Below are 19,792 nucleotides of genomic sequence, written 5' to 3'. Positions count from 1 at the left end.
GCCGTGCCGGCTTCAGGTGCTAAGGTGCCCACAGACTCACAGGTGTTGTGAAGAACTCATTTATTGTGATGCACACAGTGGCTTCAAAGTGGACTTATTGCTGGCTTACTGGTGTGAAGGGATCTGTGACTTTCATTTTCATGTTGTGGCTCTCAGTCCTCAGGCACCTGTGCGTGAATCTGCAACAGGAGTCACTTCTACTATGTAACATCTAATACAATGCAGTTGGGTGGGGACTCAGCTGCTCATGGTGATAACCCCTTCTAAGAAGGCCAGATGATAAAAGTTGAGCGTGCCTCCCACCACTCTTCAGTCTGCTCCTCCAGCGTCATGGTCCCCATCCATGGTGCTTACTGCCCTAAAAACCCCAAATCACTAACTAGGGACGATTCAAACCTGGTGGGAGGACAGACCGAGTCTGGGGGGGTAAAGGGCCCACGTATGTACTCACCGCTGCAGCGAGGCTGGGCCAACCTAGGGCCTTGTGCACTTTGGCATCCGGGCCAGGGACCGTTTCCAGACCCCACAAGGTGAAATGGCTAAAGCTGCCGGTGGATCCAATAAAGCGGTCCTAGGAGAGGCCGAGTTCAAAATCTGGACGGCAGCTACTATCCTCACCCCGAGCCTACCCTTTCCCTCTGCTCACGAAATCGCGCTCCAGCAGTTCCTGAGTCTCTTCCGTTTTGTCTTCCGCGTCCCCCGAGGAGTTCAGCTTCCCTATCAGGCCCTCTCCCATCTCCTCCGTCACCATCACGAATCCCGAAAAGCCTGGCGGCACAGCTACCTCTTCGCCCCGCAAGCAACGACCCCGAAACGACACCTGCAGCCCTGCGGGAGGTACACGCAAAGCCCATCAGGCAGGCGTGGTCCCCGGGGAATGTGCCGGTGGCTTCTCCCGCGGATCATCGAGCCCGTGAGCTCTGTGACCTGCGCGGGGCCTGCCGAGACTCACCGTCTGCACCGTGGCGCACAGCAGGCGTGAAGAAGCGTTCTACCGGAGCTGGCCGGCTCACAGGAACCTCGCAGGGCAGGAGGTGCAGCGTAGCCGGCGCGGCGTCACGCAGGGAGCCACGGCGCAAGTGGACACGCTGTTTACAGTCTGCCGCTTGGTCTAGGCTCTCCATCCCTGACGCTGGCGGGCTCAGGCAAAACCTGGCGGGTGAGACGCGCGGGGCTGGTCGGGAGGCAGAGCACGCTCGGTGCAGAGCCTTATGGGAATCGTAGTCCTTTCTCCGAGAGCGCCCTCTGCAAAGACACATATTCCTGTGTTCTCATGCCTATGCCTCGACTTCCCCTGTGCGGAAGTTTACAGGCTTGTGCCACCACGCCCAGCCCTAACAGTTTTATGACGCTTCTGGTTGTATAAAAACTAAACAGATTCCTAGAAGAGTCCTATTTATTAGGTTGTCTGGTAAATTATTGATTTTTGATGGTGATGAGGATTGAACTCAAGGCCTTGTACATACTAAGCGAATCACAACTATGTAGGGAAAAGGGGCCATGGAAAGAACACCCTACCCTTGACTTGATCCCCAAGCCCCCGAGACAAGGCCAAGGAAAGAACACCTTGCCCCTGCCCGGTCTCCTAGGCCCCAGACTTGAAGATCCACCGTGACTCGGGGGTCTAGCAATGTTTCAAAGTTGGCAGCCAAGCAATACTTCTGGCTGCACTACTAGCTCACTGAATATGCTCCAAAAACTCTATAAATCTCTCCCCTCCTCTCAAGCCTCTGCTGTCTCTCTTCCTGTTCAGAAGCAGCTGCCATTCTGTATTTCTCCCCAATAATACCCTTTCATTGGTAAAACAAACAAACAAACAAACAAACAAACCACTTTTAGATCCCAGTCCAGGTTATTTGTTTTTAAAATAAGGGGCATCAATCCATTTCTCAAATGCATTTTTTTCCTTGTGTGGCTTGTCTTGCAAAGCTTTCTATATGTATAGTAATTCTTGCTGTAAAGAAAAGGTCTTTTTGGTTTGTTTGCTTGTTTGTTTGAGACAGGGTTTCTCTGCATTTCCCTGTTGTCCTAGAACTTACTAGGCAGAGTAAGCTGGCCTTGAACCCAGAGATCCACCAGCTTCTGCCACCCAAGTGTTGAAATTAAAGGTGCATGCTAAGCCTACCCAGCAAAGAAAACATTTATAGTCACTGTATTGGCTCAAAATCCCAAGACCAAGTTCTCAGCACAAAGGAGATTTATTTGCCCAGAGGGACAGAGGGAAGGAAATAAGAGACAAAGACAGGAGACAGGATGAGAGAGGAGAAAGGGGCCAGGGAGAAGGAGGAATATTTGTTCAGGAAGGACAAAGGACTGCCTCTGGATAGACAGGAGACATATGTGACCCATAGGCAACTGGCAGTTTATAAAGGTATAAGGGGAAACCCTGTGTTAGGATGAGGTATTTAAGTTTAATTAGGCAAGTTAATGAGGGCCCCAAAAGGGGCTTCTGACCCCTGGGCTTCAATACTTTGATAACTGGACCTTGGCAGTCAGCCTAGGGAGAAGGAAGTGGCCAAATAAAGGAATAGACCTTGGGGTCTAGCCTTAGGAATGTAATCTAATGGTTTTAGCAAGGCAGAGGGAATGAGGGAAGGGGAAGGCCTGCCAGAGCCATGTCTGCCATGCTGGAATGTAATGTCACATTTTCTTTAGAATTTGAAATCACTTATTGGAAAGGAGTGTGCAGTGGAGTACGGTGGCTACCAGAGGACTTGTTGATTGTTTCTCCACCATGCAGGCCCCAGGTTCTCAAACTCAAATCAAGATGGGCACAAGCAACTTTACTTGGACTATCTTGTCAGCCTTTTATAGTCAGATTTTCAACAATTTTCTGACAACTTTTGTTTTTTTCAAGACAGGGTTTCTCTATATAGCTTTTGGAGCCTGCCCTGGAATTCACACTGTAGACCAGGCTGACCAGGAACTCACATAGACGCCTCTGCCCCTCTGCCCCTCTGCCCCTGCCTCCTAAGTGCTGGAATTAAAGGTATGCACTACAGATCAGCCTGGGGGTGATGGTACACACTTTAATCCCAGCACTTGGGAGGCAGAGGCAGGCAGAACTTTGTGAGTTCCAGGCCAGCTTGGTCTACAGAGGGAGTTCCAGGGCAGGCTCCAAAGCTACAGAGAAACCCTGTCTAGAAACAAAACAAAAAGGTGTGCATTACAACTGCCTGGCTGTTCAGTTCTTTCTAATGTTTATTGGTTCAGATACCCAACATTGATACATGTTGTCAAGTTCTTCCACAAAACAAATATAAAACTTTAAATGTTGGTCAAATTCATTAACTCTTAGATGTGTTATATAATTTATTATATAAGTATATATTTTATTAATTTATAGTAGTGCCAGAGACCAGAGAGCCAAATATTCCATACAGATATTAATATTTAAATTTTAATTGCTTACCTAGATACCTGAAGAATAGCGTTTGTTGTTCTCCTTCAAATCGTAATGAGTTTGCTTTATTACATTTGTAATTTTTTTCTATGGCATTGCTGTTCAGTTGAAACTAAGGTCACTTTCTGGTTCTGAGAGGGCGAAACACAAATGGAGCCACTCCACAGTCAGGCCTGCCTGACTGCTGGCAAAATACAAGCACTGTTCAAATTACAAAACTAAACACCCTTCTCTTTATAATGTAGTGATTGCTGCATTTTACTTATTAAAATATTCACCTCAGATCTAGTCTCTCTGCCTCCTTAAGATTTGCTGAGACATTTTATCATAGGGCCTAGAGAGAAGGCTCAGAGGCAGCTGGTCGATTTAAAGAAGCCTTGCTTTCGTTTTTGTTTAAAAATAAAAACAAGATGCGGCCTGTAACCAGCACTACGAGAGGTGGAGGCAGGAGGATCAAGAGTTGAAGATTAGGGAATTCAGATGGCTCAACAGGCAAAGATAGCTTGCCACCCAGCTTAACAAACTGAGTTCAATTCCCAGGACTCGTTGATAGAGAGAATGTGGGGAGGTAGGATATTATTTTCAGATGTGTGACTTTTGTTTATGCTGCATTTGTTTAACTCTGTGAAGCTGTGTTACTTTGCCTGTTTAAAACACCTGATGGTCTAATAAAGAGCTGAATGGTCAATAAAGAAGCAGGAGCAAGAATAGGCAGGGCTGGCTGAGAGGATAGACAGGAAAAACATAAAAAAAAAAAAGAAAGAAAGAAACAAAAACCAAAACAAAACAACAAAAACTGAGGATGGAAGAGAACAAGGAGAGGAGGGCATCAGGGCAGCCACACAGCCACACAGCCAGCCATGGAGTAAGAAGAGTAAGATTTACAGAAGTGGGACAACAGGAAAAGCCCAGAGGCAAAGGTATACGGAATAATTTAAGTTAAAGAGTAGTAAGACTTTATGTGTGATTTATTTGGCTGCTGGCTGGGTGGGCCCCTCTAAAAGGTCAAAAGGCAAACGAGTAAAGAGTGAAAACATTTAAAACCATGGGGTGACTGGAGAGATGGCTCAGAGATTAAGCACACTGGTTGGTCTGACGGAGGTCCTGAGTTCAGTTCCCAGCAACCACAAAGTGGCTCACAAACATCTGTGGTGTGTTCTGCTGCCCCCTTCTGGCCTGAAGTGTAGGCATACATGCAAGCAGAACACTATATACAGAAGAAATAAATCCTTAAAAGAGGGAAAGAGAATCAATTTCCAAATGTCAGTCTGACTTTCACACACATATACCTAAAGACGCACCCAGAAACGAGAATTGAAAGTCTTCTTCTGATGTATATTAAGTCTGAGGATAGCCTGGGCTACGTGAGTCCCTATGTCAAAAATAACAAAAGAATAAGTGATTCCACTTATTCCTATTTCTGTTTTATGTCTATTTGTATAGTGGCCAGGTTTTCCTTATAAGTTCTCTATTACATATACTGATATTTATTTTTAGGTAATTTATATTTGTTTCTATTATAATTGGTTTTTCTATCGTATTTTCTAATTTGTCTTTAGCTATACCAAGGATTGACACACTTTTCTGTGTGGGTAAACCTTTTGGTTTTAATGAACTATGGTTTCTATAATAACTACTCAGCAATCTGTCTCTGGCCCAGGGTTGCCCTGATCAGACAATCCAGGTGATCCAACACTAACTATCCACATGCTAAGGAGGCATAAAGCTGGGTATCTCCTTCTTCAAGACCAATCTGGTGCTAGAGGCCTGCACTTTTCTGGAGAGTTGTCACTATTGAGTTCCAGTTGGAAGGCCTAAGAAGCTGGAATCTGAGTGTCAGCAGCAGATTAGACGCCCAGGGGAAAGTGAAGGCAGATGAATGGACCAAGGTAGGAGGGTGCTGTCCCCTGTCCCCTTAGTGTGAGTATTCCCCACTCTATGGCACCACCCTTACAGACCCATCCAGAGGTATGTCTATTAGGTGATTCTTCTTTGTTTTTTTTTTTTTTCCTTTCTTTTTATGTTTTGGTTTGAGACAGGGTTCTTCTGTAGATTTGGAGCCTGTCCTGGCACTGTAGACAAGGCTGGCCTCAAACTCACAGAGATCTGCTTATCTGTGCCTCCCAAGTACTGGGATTAAAGGCAAAAACCACCACCACTCGGCAACAAGGTATATATGTATCTCTCCACAGCTCTTTCTCTCTTGGTCTCTCTGCCTCCCAAGTGCTTGCATTAAAGGCATGTGTCACCATGCCCGGCTAAAGGTTGTTTTTAAATTAATTGCAGATTTGTAAGTCAGCTTATTAAGTATTAAAGGAAATATAATGAGGCTGTGAAAATTCTGTCTGACACTTCTGAATACATTCTTCAGAATAAGAAATTTTCAAGAAAAAAGGACATTTCATTCTATGAAGTGGGATGGGAGACACTAGCACACAGACAATGGCCAACTGTAGTCTTCCAGTCCACAAAGTACTTGGCCTGCTGAGATTATTTGTGAGCTTAACAAAAACATTTAGGATGCAGAGTACACCAATTTTCTGAAGTCTCTTCCCGAAGTTAAAAGCCAAGCAACCACTTCACTACTCTGTCACACCATACCTCATACAAACCAAGTAGGGACACTACTTAAAAACACCACAGAACAGTACCTGTCATGAACAAAGATGTAGAAGTCCATGATAAAATTTGGCAAAATAGGAGATATGGCCATAACTTGGTAACCAAGCACTAGCCAAGCATGTGTAAGACACTGAATTTGAACTGTGTGCATCACAAATGCCTTTTGGTAACTACTGCACTTGAGAGAATGAGGTAAGAGAATATGAATTCAAGGACAGATTATATCTCATAAAAACCAATCAAACTCCCAGCACCACATACAAATGGAGTCTAACAGTGCACCCACAAGTAGGATTTATTCCAGGTGTGGCAGACTGGTTTAACTTTTAAAAATAATTCAATGGGCAGTGGTAGTGCACATCTTTAATCTCAGAGCTTCAGAAGGCAGAGGCAAGTGGATCTCTGTGAGCTCCAGGTCAGCCTAGTCTAGAATGGTTTCCAGGACAGCCAAGGCTACCCAGAGAAACCCTGTCTCAAAAAGCCAAAACCAAACAACAAAAAAAAACTCCTTGTTCAGCTAACTGAAGGATAGCACATCCCAGGAGGACATGGAAACCTCATTGCCCACCACACACTTTACCCTGTATGTCCATTCCATTTAGTTGTCTGTATCTAATAAAGTTTTAAAATTTTGAATTATATGAGTGTGTGTATGTGTGTCTACATAGGAATGTATGCATGTATGCTGGTACCTGTGGAGGCCAGACAAGAGTACAGCATCCCCTGGAAGTTGAGTTAGGAGGCTATGAGCTGTTGGACATGGGTGCTGGGACCTGAACTCTCTAGTCACCTATAATATACTTTTGCTTGTTAAGACAGTCCACTATAAAGCCTCTAGCTGGCTTTGAACTTGAAGCCTCAGGCTCTGGACTGTTGGGATTACACTCATGAACCATTAGACCTGGCAATGAAATATCTTTTGTAATAATCAGGCAAAGATATGTAGAGTATCCTTTAGAACTTACCAAATCTTGCCAGGCACTGGAGGCTCAGTCCTTTAATCCCAACACTTGGGAGGCAAAGGCAGATGGATCTCTGTGAGTTTGAGGCTAGCCTGGTCTACAGAGTTTCAGGACAGGTTCCAAGGCTACACAGAGAAACCCTGCCTCGAAAAAAAAAACAATAAACAACAACAAAAATTACCAAACCTCAAGAACTGGTTATGGAAACCCTGACTAGACTGTTGATTAGAATCACAGGCCACAACCTGGGAATTTTTATTGTTATCTGACCTGTGACACAGAAGAACATGTAACTTGTTTTTGTGGGTGGAGTTGTTCATCTGGTGTCCAGCACTGGAGGAGTGAATGAACAGAACAGAAGTCCATGGATGGCTAGGAAGATAGGCATAAGATGGAGGTTTCATTGTTACATGGGCTAACATGTGTGCGTGTGTCTGTGGGCCTGTGTGAACATGTATGTAGTAGGCAAGAGATCCTTGATTGCTATTCACCTTATTGAAGCAGGGACTCTCTCAATGAACTTGGGGTTTGCTGACTCAGATACACTGTTTACTAAAAAGCTCCAGCCGGGACAATGGTGCACACCTTTAATCCCAGCACTTGGGAGGTGGAGGTGGGTGGATCTCTGTAAGTCCGAGGCCAGCCTGGTCTACAGAGCTAGATCCAGGACAGCCAGAGCTACAGAGCAACCCTGTCTCACGGGGAAGAAAAGCCTGGAGACCTCATCTGCCGCACAGCTCTGTGATGAGAGCATGAGCCCTCACCTGATTTTACGTGGGTGCTAGGCTCTAACTCATATCCTTGGGTTTGTGCATTTCACTGACTCAGAAATCTCCCCAGCCTCCTGACCTATCCTTACCTCAGCTCAAGCGTAAGGCCTTCTTGCATTTGTATGGAAAGAGCTGTTTTTCTGGGTCCCTTCACTACTGAGATGATCTCTGAATTAGACATGGTGGTGTAAAGGCTCTCTCTCTCTGGCTTAGTAGGAATGAGGAGACAGTGGCCACACCCACTCCCTATGCCTGATCACCAAGAGGGGCTGGACTGCAGATGGGGGCGTTTGTCCTGGGACAGCTCCAGTGGTGGCTTCTGTGAAAATACTTCTCTAGCTTTCCTAACAATTGTATAAGGAACTGACCTATATCCTTTCTCTACTCAAACCAGCTGGAGAAGTTTCTAGAATGGCCACCTTCCTGATTTGGCAATGGCTTTGGGGTGAGTGCTAGGTAACTGCTGCTTCCTCACTGAAATATTTGTTCAGGCTCAGGAGACTCAGGATCTGGAAGCTCAGAAGGTTACAAGATTACTGAGGTCATTCCTCATGCTATAAAGGCAGTCAACAATCGCAGTGCAGAGTTTCAGGTAGAGCTATCAGCAAAGCAGTTTTCTCGTGGCCACCCATGCCAGAGTAAGCTTTTCTGGTGACACGGCTGTCTTTGAGTCACCCATGCTCCCTTAAGTAACTCCAATCCACTCATTGGCTCATTAGAGCTAGGCTTGAATGGAATTTTTCTTCGGTCAGTTATAGATGCCCTATCTGGGGTAAAAAGTCACTCGACAGTAACAATTCACTGCCACAACTTGTATTTGAACCTGGTCTTTTGCCAAAACTGGCCCAAACCTTCTTTCCTCTTCTAGACTGACATCTAAGAAACCAGAGCAGGGACAGCACACTCACAAGCACGCGCCCGCATACGCGCGCGCACACATGTGCACACATACCCCTTGCCACTTCAGCATACCCTACTGAGGTCTTTCAGGTTGAAGACTGTGACTCCTGCAGATCTCTGCTGTGTGTGGCAATGGTGGCCTGCCATGGGATGACAAAATACTACTCACTCCCAGCTGAGTGACCTAAGGAAGGCCACTTAACTCTTCAGCTGGAGATTTCCTCAGCTGTGGGGGGAGATCTGTAGAGTTGACACAAGACAATGGATGTGGAAAACACCAGGCTGGTGCCTGGCAACAGTGTTGGCTTTGACATCTCCACATCCTCAGTGTCTTGCACATTTGGAGAAAGACGCTGGAAAACAATTTTTCTATCTGAGGAAGTTTCCTAAGCACAGACTGGGGTTCCTGAGGGCTGCCTTTTATATTTTTGGTTGTGAGTCTAGCCATCTCTCCAGCCCAAGGGCTGCCTTTTAAAAGCTAGGCTTTTAAGACCAGATAGATCCTCTGGGCTTCTCCATCTGCTCAGAGCCATGCCAGCACACCCTCTACAACTGCTTCCAACCAGGGCTGCCCAGGAAGGGGCCATCTAGCCACTAAGCCTTCTCTCTACAGTCCAGGCTGCTAGCTTATTGTGCTATGTAGCTGGGCCCAGCTGGGGCAGAGTGAGGAGGACCAACTTCAAGCTTCAGACTTCACATGAAGTCACAGAGTGATCTTGGGCTAGGCCAGACCTCATGGGAAACACATTGTCAGACTATCTGAGAAGAGATTGTGTAGGACTAGGACTAGTCTGGATCTTTCTAGAGGCTTAAGAGCCAACCCCAGTAAGTGTGCTCCTAATAAGGGTTCAAAAGGAAACAAGCCAGTGAGAGCTGTCAGTGAATGTGGTTTTATGGGATGACACTTACAAGAATATACTCCTTTGACAGCCTTGGACCAGCTCCCCAAGAGCAACAAGTCCTGCCCCAACTGGTACTTAGCAGGCTGCAAGGCTACGGAGGTAGTCCCCGACCAGGGGCAGTGCAGCCCAGTTGTCAGTCCTTAGGGCCACAGGCACGCCATCCACCTGAGCTGTCTCCAGTCGCAGCAGCAGCATGGAGTCAGGGGGCAGTTGGACAGCTATGAGGTAGGTGGTAGGGGGCTGAGCCACCACAACAAAGGGCTCTAGGTGTTGGGACACCAAGGCCTCCAGGCCCTGTGGCCCAAGTGGACACCACATATGACTTTCTACACCCTTTGGCAGGCAGGAGTTCCAGAGATCATCAAAGAAACAGAGCTCAGAGCCCTTGGGGAGCTGGGGGAAAGGCAGGAAGAGGTCAGCAAACTTCACAGACAAGGGTGGCAGGTGCGCATGGCATGTAAGGCCAGCAGGTGTTGTATAAAGGGCCTGGACATGTAGGTGAGCAGGGGCTGGGCGTTGGGGCCGCAAGGGCAGGTACAGAGAATGGGCAGGCCGTCCTGGACACAAGTAGGGTATGTGGACAGCCTCCAAAGGCCCATAGAGCTGTCCTGCCACGCGGAAGCGCAGCTCCAGAGAGTAGACAGGAACCTCCAGCACCTCCACCTGCAGGTGAAGCACCAGCAGTGGGCCTTTGGCCTTCTGAGGCCCCACACTCAACTGAATTGGGGCTGGAGTCTCCTGCACCATCAGTGTTGATGCAAAGCCCTGGTTCTCAGCCACCAGTGATGAGGCCAGTGCAGGTGCAGCAAGTGAGGGGCCCAGGGCCATCCCCAACTTGGAACTTGACAGATGGGAAAAGAGGATATAGTAGAGTCGGGCGTGGTCCCGCCCATCAGCATCCTCTAGCTGTCTGGCCAGTACCTGCAGCAAGTCTGCTAGGCCATCTCCCCCACCCGACCGCAGCAGAGCGCGGCATACCTGCAGTAGGGCCTGCTGTAGGCCCCAGTCAGTGCAGTGCATGGCTGCAGCCTGTAGAAAGCTGAGGGTGGCACTCTGAGCACCTCCCTCTGCCACCTTTGCCAGTATCCGAAGGTGCCAGCAAAGTGATTCGTTCTTGCCTGGCCTGGCTACCACCTCTTGCTGCAGCACCGCCTTGAGGGGCTCTCTCAGCTCGGGGCTTACCTGATCTAAGAAGTCCACAAAATGCGGAGCTAAGGAAGGCCGAGCTTGGTATAGTTGGGCCAGTCCACGGATCAAAGATGTGCGTACTGTAGGTTGCCCAGCCAGGCAGCTGGCAACAAGGTATGAGGCCTGGAAACAGAGAATGGCCAACGCCTGGGGACCACCATCTAGGGCTGCCCTCTGCTGCAGACCAGCCAGCAGCTCCTGTAGGTACCACTGTGGGCTGTGAACTTGGCCTTTCTCCTCTTCCTCGGCATCAGCACAGAGCAGGCAGAGCAGATGCAGGCGGGCCAAGAGGACCATTGGGTCGTGCAGGAGACTGGGCATGAGGCCCCGGCTTAGCTGGGGACCCAACAGCAGGGGGGTGGCCTCTTCCCCTTCTGGACCTAGTGGACAATTCTCTGGGAAGCCCAGGATGCAGTGCAGGTAAAAGAGGTGTGTAGGTGAGGGCAAGGCTGGGTGCTGGGCCACCAAGGTGAGCCTGCGGAGCAGCAGAGCTTCATCCTGAGCAGTGAACAGGGCCTCGCCAAAGGCTGCCTTGAGAGCTAGAACTGAGTGCAACAGTGTCAGCTGTGCTGTGCCCAGCAGCCGAACTAGCTGTGGCTTGAAAAGCACTGGTAGCTGTCCTCGCAGACCCCGAAGGGCCCAGCCCAACAGCCACAGAAGCTGAGCCTGAGCCACGGGAGTGAGCAGGTAGGAGGTATCCAGAAGCTGGGCCACTGCAGCCTTCAGCTCTCGGGCCTCCTCAGGGCTGGGCTCTAGCAAAGGAAAGCCATGCACCTCCTCGGCTGTGGGGCAGCTGGGTGCTTGGGGCTGAAGATGGGCATCCCACTCTTCAGCTAGTGTCCAGTCCCAGGGACAACTCCCAATGGAGGAGACTCCAGAGATAAGCAGGCCTTGCAGGCCAGCCGCAATCCCAGCCCCAGGCCTGGATGGTACCACCAAGGTGTTGTGCAGAACAAGGGCCAGCAGCAGGCTGACAGGCTGAATGGGACCCATTTGTCCTAGGAGGTTTCGCAGCATCCCCAGGGAGCCAGCCAGCAGCCCAGGTTTACAGCGCTCAAGTTCTCCAAGGCATTCACACGCTGTGACCTGCAGGTGGCGCTGTTCTGAGATAGTCCCGAAGCTTCGTCCCACGTCTCGACCTGAAGCTAAACCAAGCAGAAGGGGCAGGAGTAGGCAGGAAGCTCCCGAAGTGGGTCCCAGAGCACCTCCTGACACCAGGGCTGTGGTGGCTGCCAACAGCAGGAGCCTCCGGAGAACTGAAGGTTTTGAGGGCAGGAGAAAAAGTGTGTCCAATAAGGAGGTGGCAGCAGCCTCCGCGGCAGGTGCATCAGGCCACAGTTTGTCAGAATATTCCAAGCTCAGGGTCAGTAAGGAAACCTGAGATGGGGGATTTAAGAGAAACTCATGAAGTTCAGCATGCAGCGGTACAGAGCAACCATGTGGACCATAGCAGGGCACACAGGCAGGACCTACCTTGGTCTGCTCATTTAGCTTTTCACTCCTTAGGTCACTCAGCAGGTCGCGACCCAAATCCTCACCTTCGGCACCTGCCAGGAAGGCGGATGGGCTGGCTCGGAAAGCACCCAGGCGCTGGGCCCAGGCTTCACGACTCAGGGGCCCCATGGTCAGTCATCCACTAAATTCTCTGCAAAGGGAAGGAGTATCAGGCCCTCGGGCGCTTACGTGGTAGCGAGGACGCGCAAGACCTTCACGGCCGGCAGAGGGCGCCCGGGTCCTCCCCCGCCCTCGTCCCTGAGGGGGCTGCTTGTCACCCTTGGGGCCATCTTGCAGACCCCAACAAAGATCCCAATGCCCTAGTTCCCAAGCTGAAATCTGGAAGCTTCAGGAATGAGGCAGAAAGCAGCGGCTCAAGCCTCTGCGGGACAGGAACCGCCGCGATCAGCAGGGTGGAGGTACCCGGGAGGTGCGTGCCGAGAGCTCATTAGGCTGCCCGCCTACGAAGAGCACCGAAACCACAGCGTCGCCTGGGCCCCTGGCGCCCGTGGTAACGGGCCGGCCTCTCTCACCGCTTGAGTCAGCTGCCGCGGGCTCTCGGTCGGCTCCTTCCGGACTGGCAGGCTGGCGGCGCGGGGCGGGGCGGGGCGCGCGGCGCGTGGGCGGCCGGGACCGGGCGAGCCCAGAGGCGGGGCGTAACGGAGCCTCCGCCTGCCACGCCCGCCGGGCCGGCAGGTGCCGACACGCCGGTTTCGCCAGGTCTGAGTAACTGTCTCGCTTTGCAGGCCCCCTGCCCCGAAACCGCCGCAGGCACGGGCAGAGGCGGAGTTTGGTGGGCCGAACTCTCGGCCCGCTCCCCGATGGGGTGCGTTCCCAAGCCCTCGAGCGGAACAGCGGCTTGGGCAGATCGGGAAGGCCGCCAGCGCGTCCCCTAGCCGCCCCGCACGGCCCTCAAGAGTGCGCTCTACGGCCCGGCTTTGAGAGGCCGCTGGGGGGCGCGCGGGACGCATTCCCAGAGCAGAGCAGGAAAAGCAAGGCGCGGGTCACGGTGGGACCGGTCCGACCGGCGCCGCAGGGCTTGGCTTGGCGTCCGCAACGCTGTCCGTGCGGGGGCGGGGGAGCATACCCCGCTCTGCGTGGAGGCGAGGAGCCGGCGCCAGGGTCGCAGCCCGATGGTAGCGGCTGACCTTTGTCCGAAGCCACACCGGTTGCGAATAGGGCTCGGGCAGGCTAGAGTACAGCGGACCAGGCGGGCCTTAACGCTGCAGCGAAGCCAAAAAACAACGGGATCCTGATTTTGGACGTGCGTGTTGATGGGGCTTGGAGGGTCACTCAGCTGGTAGCACTACTAGCATGGGCTGAGAAACCAACAAGACTTGTGTAGAGAGAGCGGGCTGCCAGAAACAGGGTCAAGTAGCGTACTCCCTGCTGGAGTTCCCAGTGCTGGATCCAGGCTGCGACTCAGGATCTGGGCTTGTGGCTCAGGAACTCCATGCTGTGTGTACCCATTGGCTTCTAGTTTCCAGGGCACTGAACTACTGGTGTCCAAATCTCGCCGCCCAACGTCCTCAAGCCTTCTACTAGACTCTGTGAAGATGAAATACCTGGGCCTCCGTTGCTAGCCTTTGGCAACTTGTCTCTCTCCCTTTTTGGCTGCCTAAGCCCCTCCCTACCCCATCTTGACCAGCTGCAGATAAAGAGTGGTGACATAGAATCCTAAAAGGGTGCCTGGATCCCCAGAACAAGGATAGGAGAGAGGGAATGGAGACAGGGTTGGGAGGAGGGGCTGGTCCAGCTTGAAGACTTGGTTGGGCCTCCTTTGGGCCCTGGCTCCACAGGTGACTCACAGGCGACAGCTCTAAACCACTTCCCTCTAGGTGCCTCAGTTTCCCCATCTATAAATTGGGAGTGATGACTCCTGTCCAAGGAGCTTTGGGGTGAGGCGCCTGGCTAATTAGCCTAAGATGAAAGAGGCCAGGATGAGAGCAGCCCTGGGCTTGGAAGGCAGGTTGGAGTAGGAGCCTGTCTGGTTTCCCTGTCTGAGGCCCAGAGGGCGCTGATAACTGCAGGTCCTGTCTCCCAGCTCTCTCCAGGAGCCAGGAGGATTATTAAATCCTGTTACAGTTGAGGAGAGAGGCTTCAGGGGTCAGGGAGTCCAACTCTGGCTGGGTCCCAAGCTTCTGATGCTGTAGCCTGTGCCAACATCCAGCCTCCCTCTTTGAGGTGGCATGTGTGGTTTCCAGTACTGTGATGGTAATGTCTTCCTGAACTCCCCAGGGCTCATGGCAACTCTGAGTCCTGAGGGTGGGTGCCTGTCGTATATGAACTCTCACAGGAGCCCAAGAAAGGAGATAGGGTTAGTCTGTGGCACAATGCCCCAGACCCTTTGTAGGTAGAATTGTGCTTCTGCTACTTGCCTCATCTGCTATCCTCAGGCCTCTGGGTGTCTAAGTTCCTGAATGCATCCGGCTCTCATCTGCCTGCCCAAATGTCCTCAATGAGAGGTGATGTTTGCTTTGTCCTGGCAACAGACTGGGTGTCAGAGAGGTGTCCTTAGCTCACCATCAGGCTCTCCTGAGAGAGTGACATGTCTGGTGTAAGGAGAGAGGAGTTCTCACTTGTTACCCCCACCTCTTCCCTCCTCTGCATTCCGCTCTTCCCCATGCAGGAGAGTTCTGGGGAAAACCCTAAACATCACACTGGAAAAAGGAAAAGTTAATCCTTGAATGACTCTGGGCCTTGGTTTCCTTCCTTCCTTTCTTTTTTTAAATATAATGTTTTGAGTCTTTGGAAATTTGATACCCAATCCCATTTATTTCCCAGCCCTTCCATGGTAAGCCCTCCACCCTTCTACCCCCATCTTATCTGCAAGCTGGGCCTCCCCATAGCACTGGGTGCTATGTTTACAGGAATATTTCACAAAAGGAATCTATGGACCAAAAGGCATAGTAGGTACCAGGGCAGGGGGTGGGGAATGGAGGGTTGCTGCAAATGTGCACAGAGTTTTCTTTTACAGTGATGAAAACTGTGCTGGCTAGCTTTATGTCAACTTGACACAAGCTGGAGTTATCTGAGAGGAGGGAAGGGAACTCAATCTAGAAAATGCCTTCATAAGATCCAGATGTAAGATGTTTTCTTAATTAGTGATTGATGGAGGAGGGGTCAGCTCATTTTGGGTGGTGCCATCCCTGGGCTGGCAGTCTAAGAAAGCAGGCTTAGCAAGCCAGCAAGCAGCAGCCCTCCATGGCCTCTCCATAAGGCTCTTCCCTCCAGGTTCTTGTCCTGACTTCTTTTTGTGATGGACTACAATGTGGATGCATAAGCCAAATAAACCCATTCCTCCCCAACTTTTGGTCATGGTATTTCATCACAGCAATAGTCACTCCAAGACAGAAAGCTTCTGAACTTAAGGGTGATGGTTATATGATAATAAAGCTGTTTAAAAATGGTATTATTTGGGTTGTCCATGGTGGTAGACACCTTTAATCCTAGCACTCAGGATGCAAAGATAAGTTTCAGACCAATGTCTATATAATGAGTTCTGATCAGTTCCGGACTACTACATAGTGAGGCGTGAGGCTGTATCCAAAAAAAAAAAAAAAAAAAAAAAAAAAAAAGATGAAAGATTACTGCCAGCCCATAATCACAGCTACCCAAGAACCTGAGGCATAAAAGGTCAACACTTCAAGATTTATCTACAAAGAGATTAAGGTCAACTAGGTCAATTTAGCAAGGCCCCACCCCAGGAAGCAAAAAGGGAAATGGGGAAAATGGGGTATATATTCATGGTACAAGACTTGCTTAGCATGTACAGGCCTAGTAGCATGGTATGGTATAATTTTTAAAAATGGCTTTGTAAATAAGGTTCCTTAAGACTGGGGCTTGTTACACAAACATGAGGACCCAAGTTTGAATCTTCCAACACCCACATAAAAGCTGAGTGTGGCAGTGAGCACCTATCATCCTAGTGCTAGGGAGGCAAAAACGAGAATCCTGGGAGCTTAGACTATCTAGTCCAAACAGTGAGTTTCAGGTTCAGTGAGAGGATCCTGTCTAAAATGAAAGCAGGAGAAGCAAGGAAGAGCATTTGTGTGGAGAGCTACTGAAGAAAACACCTGACTTTAATTCCTGGCCTTCACATACTTGTAACTACACACACACCTAAAATATGCATGCATACATACAAAAATAATGTAAAAGATAAAAATAAACAGGTCCCAGAAAACCTAGTACTGGTGGGGTGGCATTGACAAACAGGTAAAAACAAAATGTCATAGTGAAAGACAATACAAAGAGGACAGAATCCAGTGGTAGAGGTGACAACGAGGACAAGAATTTAGCTGGACCATCAGCTCTAGGGCAAAGGAACATTTGCCAGAAGCCTGAATGAGGAGCAGCCAGTTCTGAGATGTGGAAAAGTGTAGTTGCAGAAGAGGCTAAGCTAAGGAGATGGAGACCTTGAGGGGAGGAAGGAGGTATATTGGGCACACAGGGAGGCTGCAGGGAGGCAGAGGTCCTCAGGAACAGGGTACTCGGGGCTTGGGGATGCTCTCTATTGAGAGATGACGGGTGTGGGTTTTCACATCGTCTACGGCTGGTGAACTATGACAGCGACTTGGCCTTAGTGGCAGCTTGGGAAAGAAGTGTTGGGAAGAAAGAGGCAGTGACTTGGGGCTGTGGGGTTGTAACACTTGGAAGCTGATGACTCCAACATCAGAGACAAAAAATATGGAGACTGTGAGCTGGGCCTAAAACTGACAGATGGGACCTGTGGTTACTGTGGTGGAGTTTCATACCATTCATTGGTACCTGTAGAAAGCAACCAGCTCCATTCCACAAACCTTCATGGTCTTCACAGCTTCCATGGGCCTATTACCAAACAGGACTGGAAAAGAGGCTGGTTGGCAGGGTATGGTGGTACAGGCTAGTAATCCCAACACTTGGGAGATGAAGACGGGAGAAACGACATCATCCTCAGCCAGATAGTTGAGGCCAACCTGGACTGTTTGACACCTGGCTTAGCTGAGGGAGTGCAGGGTGAGCTTCTAAAGTGGCTGGACCACATCAGCCTGCTCTGAAAGGCTGTCTACTTCAGAGCTGCTGTCTCCTAGGCAAAGGTCATTCTGCAGAATCTCTTGACTACTAGAGCTGGAAACTGCGGCCCTGAGAGGGTAGGTGACTTGACCCAGATCCACGGGCACTGTCTGCAGTTGGGTTCTTTTCTGTGTCTTTTCAGCATGCGTCCCCCATCATCTCTTTGTGCTTTAGGCCTCCAGGTTCACAGCCCCTTCATCTCCATCCCATCCTGGCTCCCCCTAAGGACTTCTATAAGACACTGTCCAATGTTCTTCCTAACTCCACAGGCTGCTTGGGATGGGAATTGGGCATCATGGTCCTTGCTTGCTTGCTTCTGTAGTTCCTCTTCCCTTCATTCTCTTGTCCTCTATACCAACAGGTGATGTCACTGAAGACAAATGACTCATGGCTTGGTTTTTACTGTGATTCAACCTGCCTTCTCCTACCTGGACCATTACAGTAGCCGGTCTCCTTACTGCCACCTCCCTGCCTCTACTTCACTCAGCACATCACAGGTCATGCCATGGCCCACCTTTCAGTTTCCCTCCCTTCCAGCATCCAGCATCCAAACGCCACAGCTGCACACACTAGATTGGTCCCAGCTTTTCCTGCTGCCTATGCTCTTTGCCGTTTTGTCCAGCTGGCTCCCACCTCTCATTCAGGCCTCAGCAACCCCACCTGCCACCATCACAGCACCCTAGTGAACCCTTCCACATTGCAGTTCTGCATTCTATGGCATTGTAAAATCCCCAGAACTAGTATCTAGTGGGAACTCATGAAATATCTGGGAGCTGAATTAAGAGATGGAGATGAATGGTATTTAGCAGAAGTGCCTCCTTACAGTGCTCATAACTAAGCTCAGGCCAAAATTCATGTATCTTGTCTAGCTCCAGGGTGTCCATGACCCAAAGCTCACAGACAGGCAACCCTGTGGGTCAAATAACCACAAGAGTGTTTTGTTTGACTTATTCTATGGGTTAGCATATGGCTCAATGGGAAAACACTTGCTAAGCAAGCATGAGGACCTGAGTTCAGATGCTTAGCTCCCGTGTGCACCTGTAACCTTGTGATGGGAGATGGACACAGGAAAATCTCTCGAGCTCTCTCTCAGCCAGTCTAGCTGAAACCACAAGTTTTAGGTCCAGTGAGAGGCCCTATCATTTTTATTTTTTGGCCGGCCCTATATATAGCCTGGCTCCCCTTGAACTCATTATATAGATCAGGATGGCCTTGAACTTACAGAGATAAGCCTGCCTCTGCCTCCCAAGCACTGGGTTTAAAGGCATACGCCACCACACCTGACAAAGAGACACTGTCTTAAAATATAAGGTGGAGTAGCTGTAGGCTCATCAATTAAGAGCACCTGTTGCTGTTACAGAGGCTCTGAGATCAATTCCCAGCATCCACATGGACACTCACCACCACCTGTAACTCCAATGCCAATACATCTGATGCCCACATCTGGCCTCCTCAAGCACCAGGTGAGCATGTGATACACAGACACATATGCAGACAAAACATACATAGAAATAAGTAAAACTGTAAAGGCTAGTCATTCATTCCATGAATATTTATTGATATTGCACTGGAGCTGCAGCAGCAGACAGACAGACAGCATAGACAAAGAGCCCTCTCTCCCAGACCCGCTCTGTTCACTGGGACACTGTACCAGCAGAGGCAGTGGACTGGCTGGCTTCACCCATTCTAGCTCCTCACCTGGCTTTCTGAACATCCAAACTGCTCCCTGATGAGAAAGCCTGGCTCTGTGTCTAGGGTCACCTGTGAAGACTTCACCATACTCTCCTGAGCAATCACTGGGACCAGCCTGCTGGGATGGCACTATAAAAAGCTCAAGGAATACTGTGGTGGCTGGGTATGTTTTTATCCCAGCACTTAGGAGGCAGAGGCAGGCAGAGAGATCTCTGTGAGCTCAAGGCCAGCCTGGGCTACATAGAGAGTTCCAGGACAGTCAGCAATACATAAAACAAACCTGTTTTTTAAAAAAGAAAAGAAAAGAAAAGAAAGAAAAGGGGAGGAAAAAAGGAATGGGTTTCACTGAGGGGAAAAGCAAGCAAGACAGACAGACTGTGAAGTAAGTAAACCAAGTTAGGCATGGTGGCACACACTTTTATTCCAGCATGTGGGAGGCAGAAGTAGATGGATCTCTGAGTTCAAGGCTACCCTGGTCTACAGAGCAAGTTCCAGGACAGTCAAGGCTACATAGAGAAACCCTGTCTCAAAAAAAGCCAGAAAAAGAAAGAAAGAAAGAAAGAAAGAAGTGAGCTAAGTTCAGCTGCCTCCTAGACAATCCACATTGCTGCCCCAGGATTTATTGCTAATGATAAGCATACAGTAGGTGCTCACTTAATGTTAGTTGAAGGGCAAGGTCCAAGATCAGTATGAAAGGTGGATAAAGGAAAAGTGAACTATGATAGCTCTCTAGGGACAGCAAAGTAGGGGGTGGGGAGGGGGCAAACTTTTTTGGTTCCTAATAAGGGTCTAGCACTTTTCCAG

At 49.8% G+C, this 19,792-nt stretch overlaps 2 protein-coding genes across 3 annotated transcripts; both read right to left on the bottom strand.

Annotated features, from left to right (window-relative positions):
• Positions 1–43: 43 nt before the first annotated feature.
• Positions 44–1,183, bottom strand: Rnaseh2c (ribonuclease H2 subunit C). The gene is made up of 4 exons (XM_051193663.1): positions 953–1,183; positions 647–828; positions 452–571; positions 44–179 (listed from the first exon to the last, which is right to left on the bottom strand). Exons 1-4 carry the CDS (start codon positions 1,122–1,124, stop codon positions 153–155), a joined length of 501 nt encoding a protein of 166 aa, XP_051049620.1. The 5' UTR covers positions 1,125–1,183; the 3' UTR covers positions 44–152.
• An 8,348-nt stretch (positions 1,184–9,531) lies between these two features.
• On the bottom strand, positions 9,532–12,914 carry Ap5b1 (adaptor related protein complex 5 subunit beta 1). 2 transcript variants are annotated; one of them, XM_051193656.1, is made up of 3 exons: positions 12,775–12,914; positions 12,221–12,392; positions 9,532–12,124 (listed from the first exon to the last, which is right to left on the bottom strand). In XM_051193656.1, the coding sequence occupies exons 2-3, from the start codon at positions 12,368–12,370 to the stop codon at positions 9,635–9,637; spliced, it is 2,640 nt and encodes an 879-aa protein (XP_051049613.1). In that variant the 5' UTR covers positions 12,371–12,392; positions 12,775–12,914; the 3' UTR covers positions 9,532–9,634. The 2 variants fall into 2 exon arrangements, with proteins under 2 accessions (XP_051049613.1, XP_051049615.1); XM_051193658.1 differs by having other exon boundaries at positions 12,665–12,811.
• Positions 12,915–19,792: the final 6,878 nt, after the last annotated feature.

The sequence above is a fragment of the Phodopus roborovskii genome, unplaced genomic scaffold, assembly GCF_943737965.1.
Source record: "Phodopus roborovskii unplaced genomic scaffold, PHOROB, whole genome shotgun sequence".
NCBI classification, from domain to species: domain Eukaryota; kingdom Metazoa; phylum Chordata; class Mammalia; order Rodentia; family Cricetidae; genus Phodopus; species Phodopus roborovskii.
Note: the sequence above shows the minus strand (reverse complement) of the source record. Positions and strands in the feature narration are given on the sequence as shown.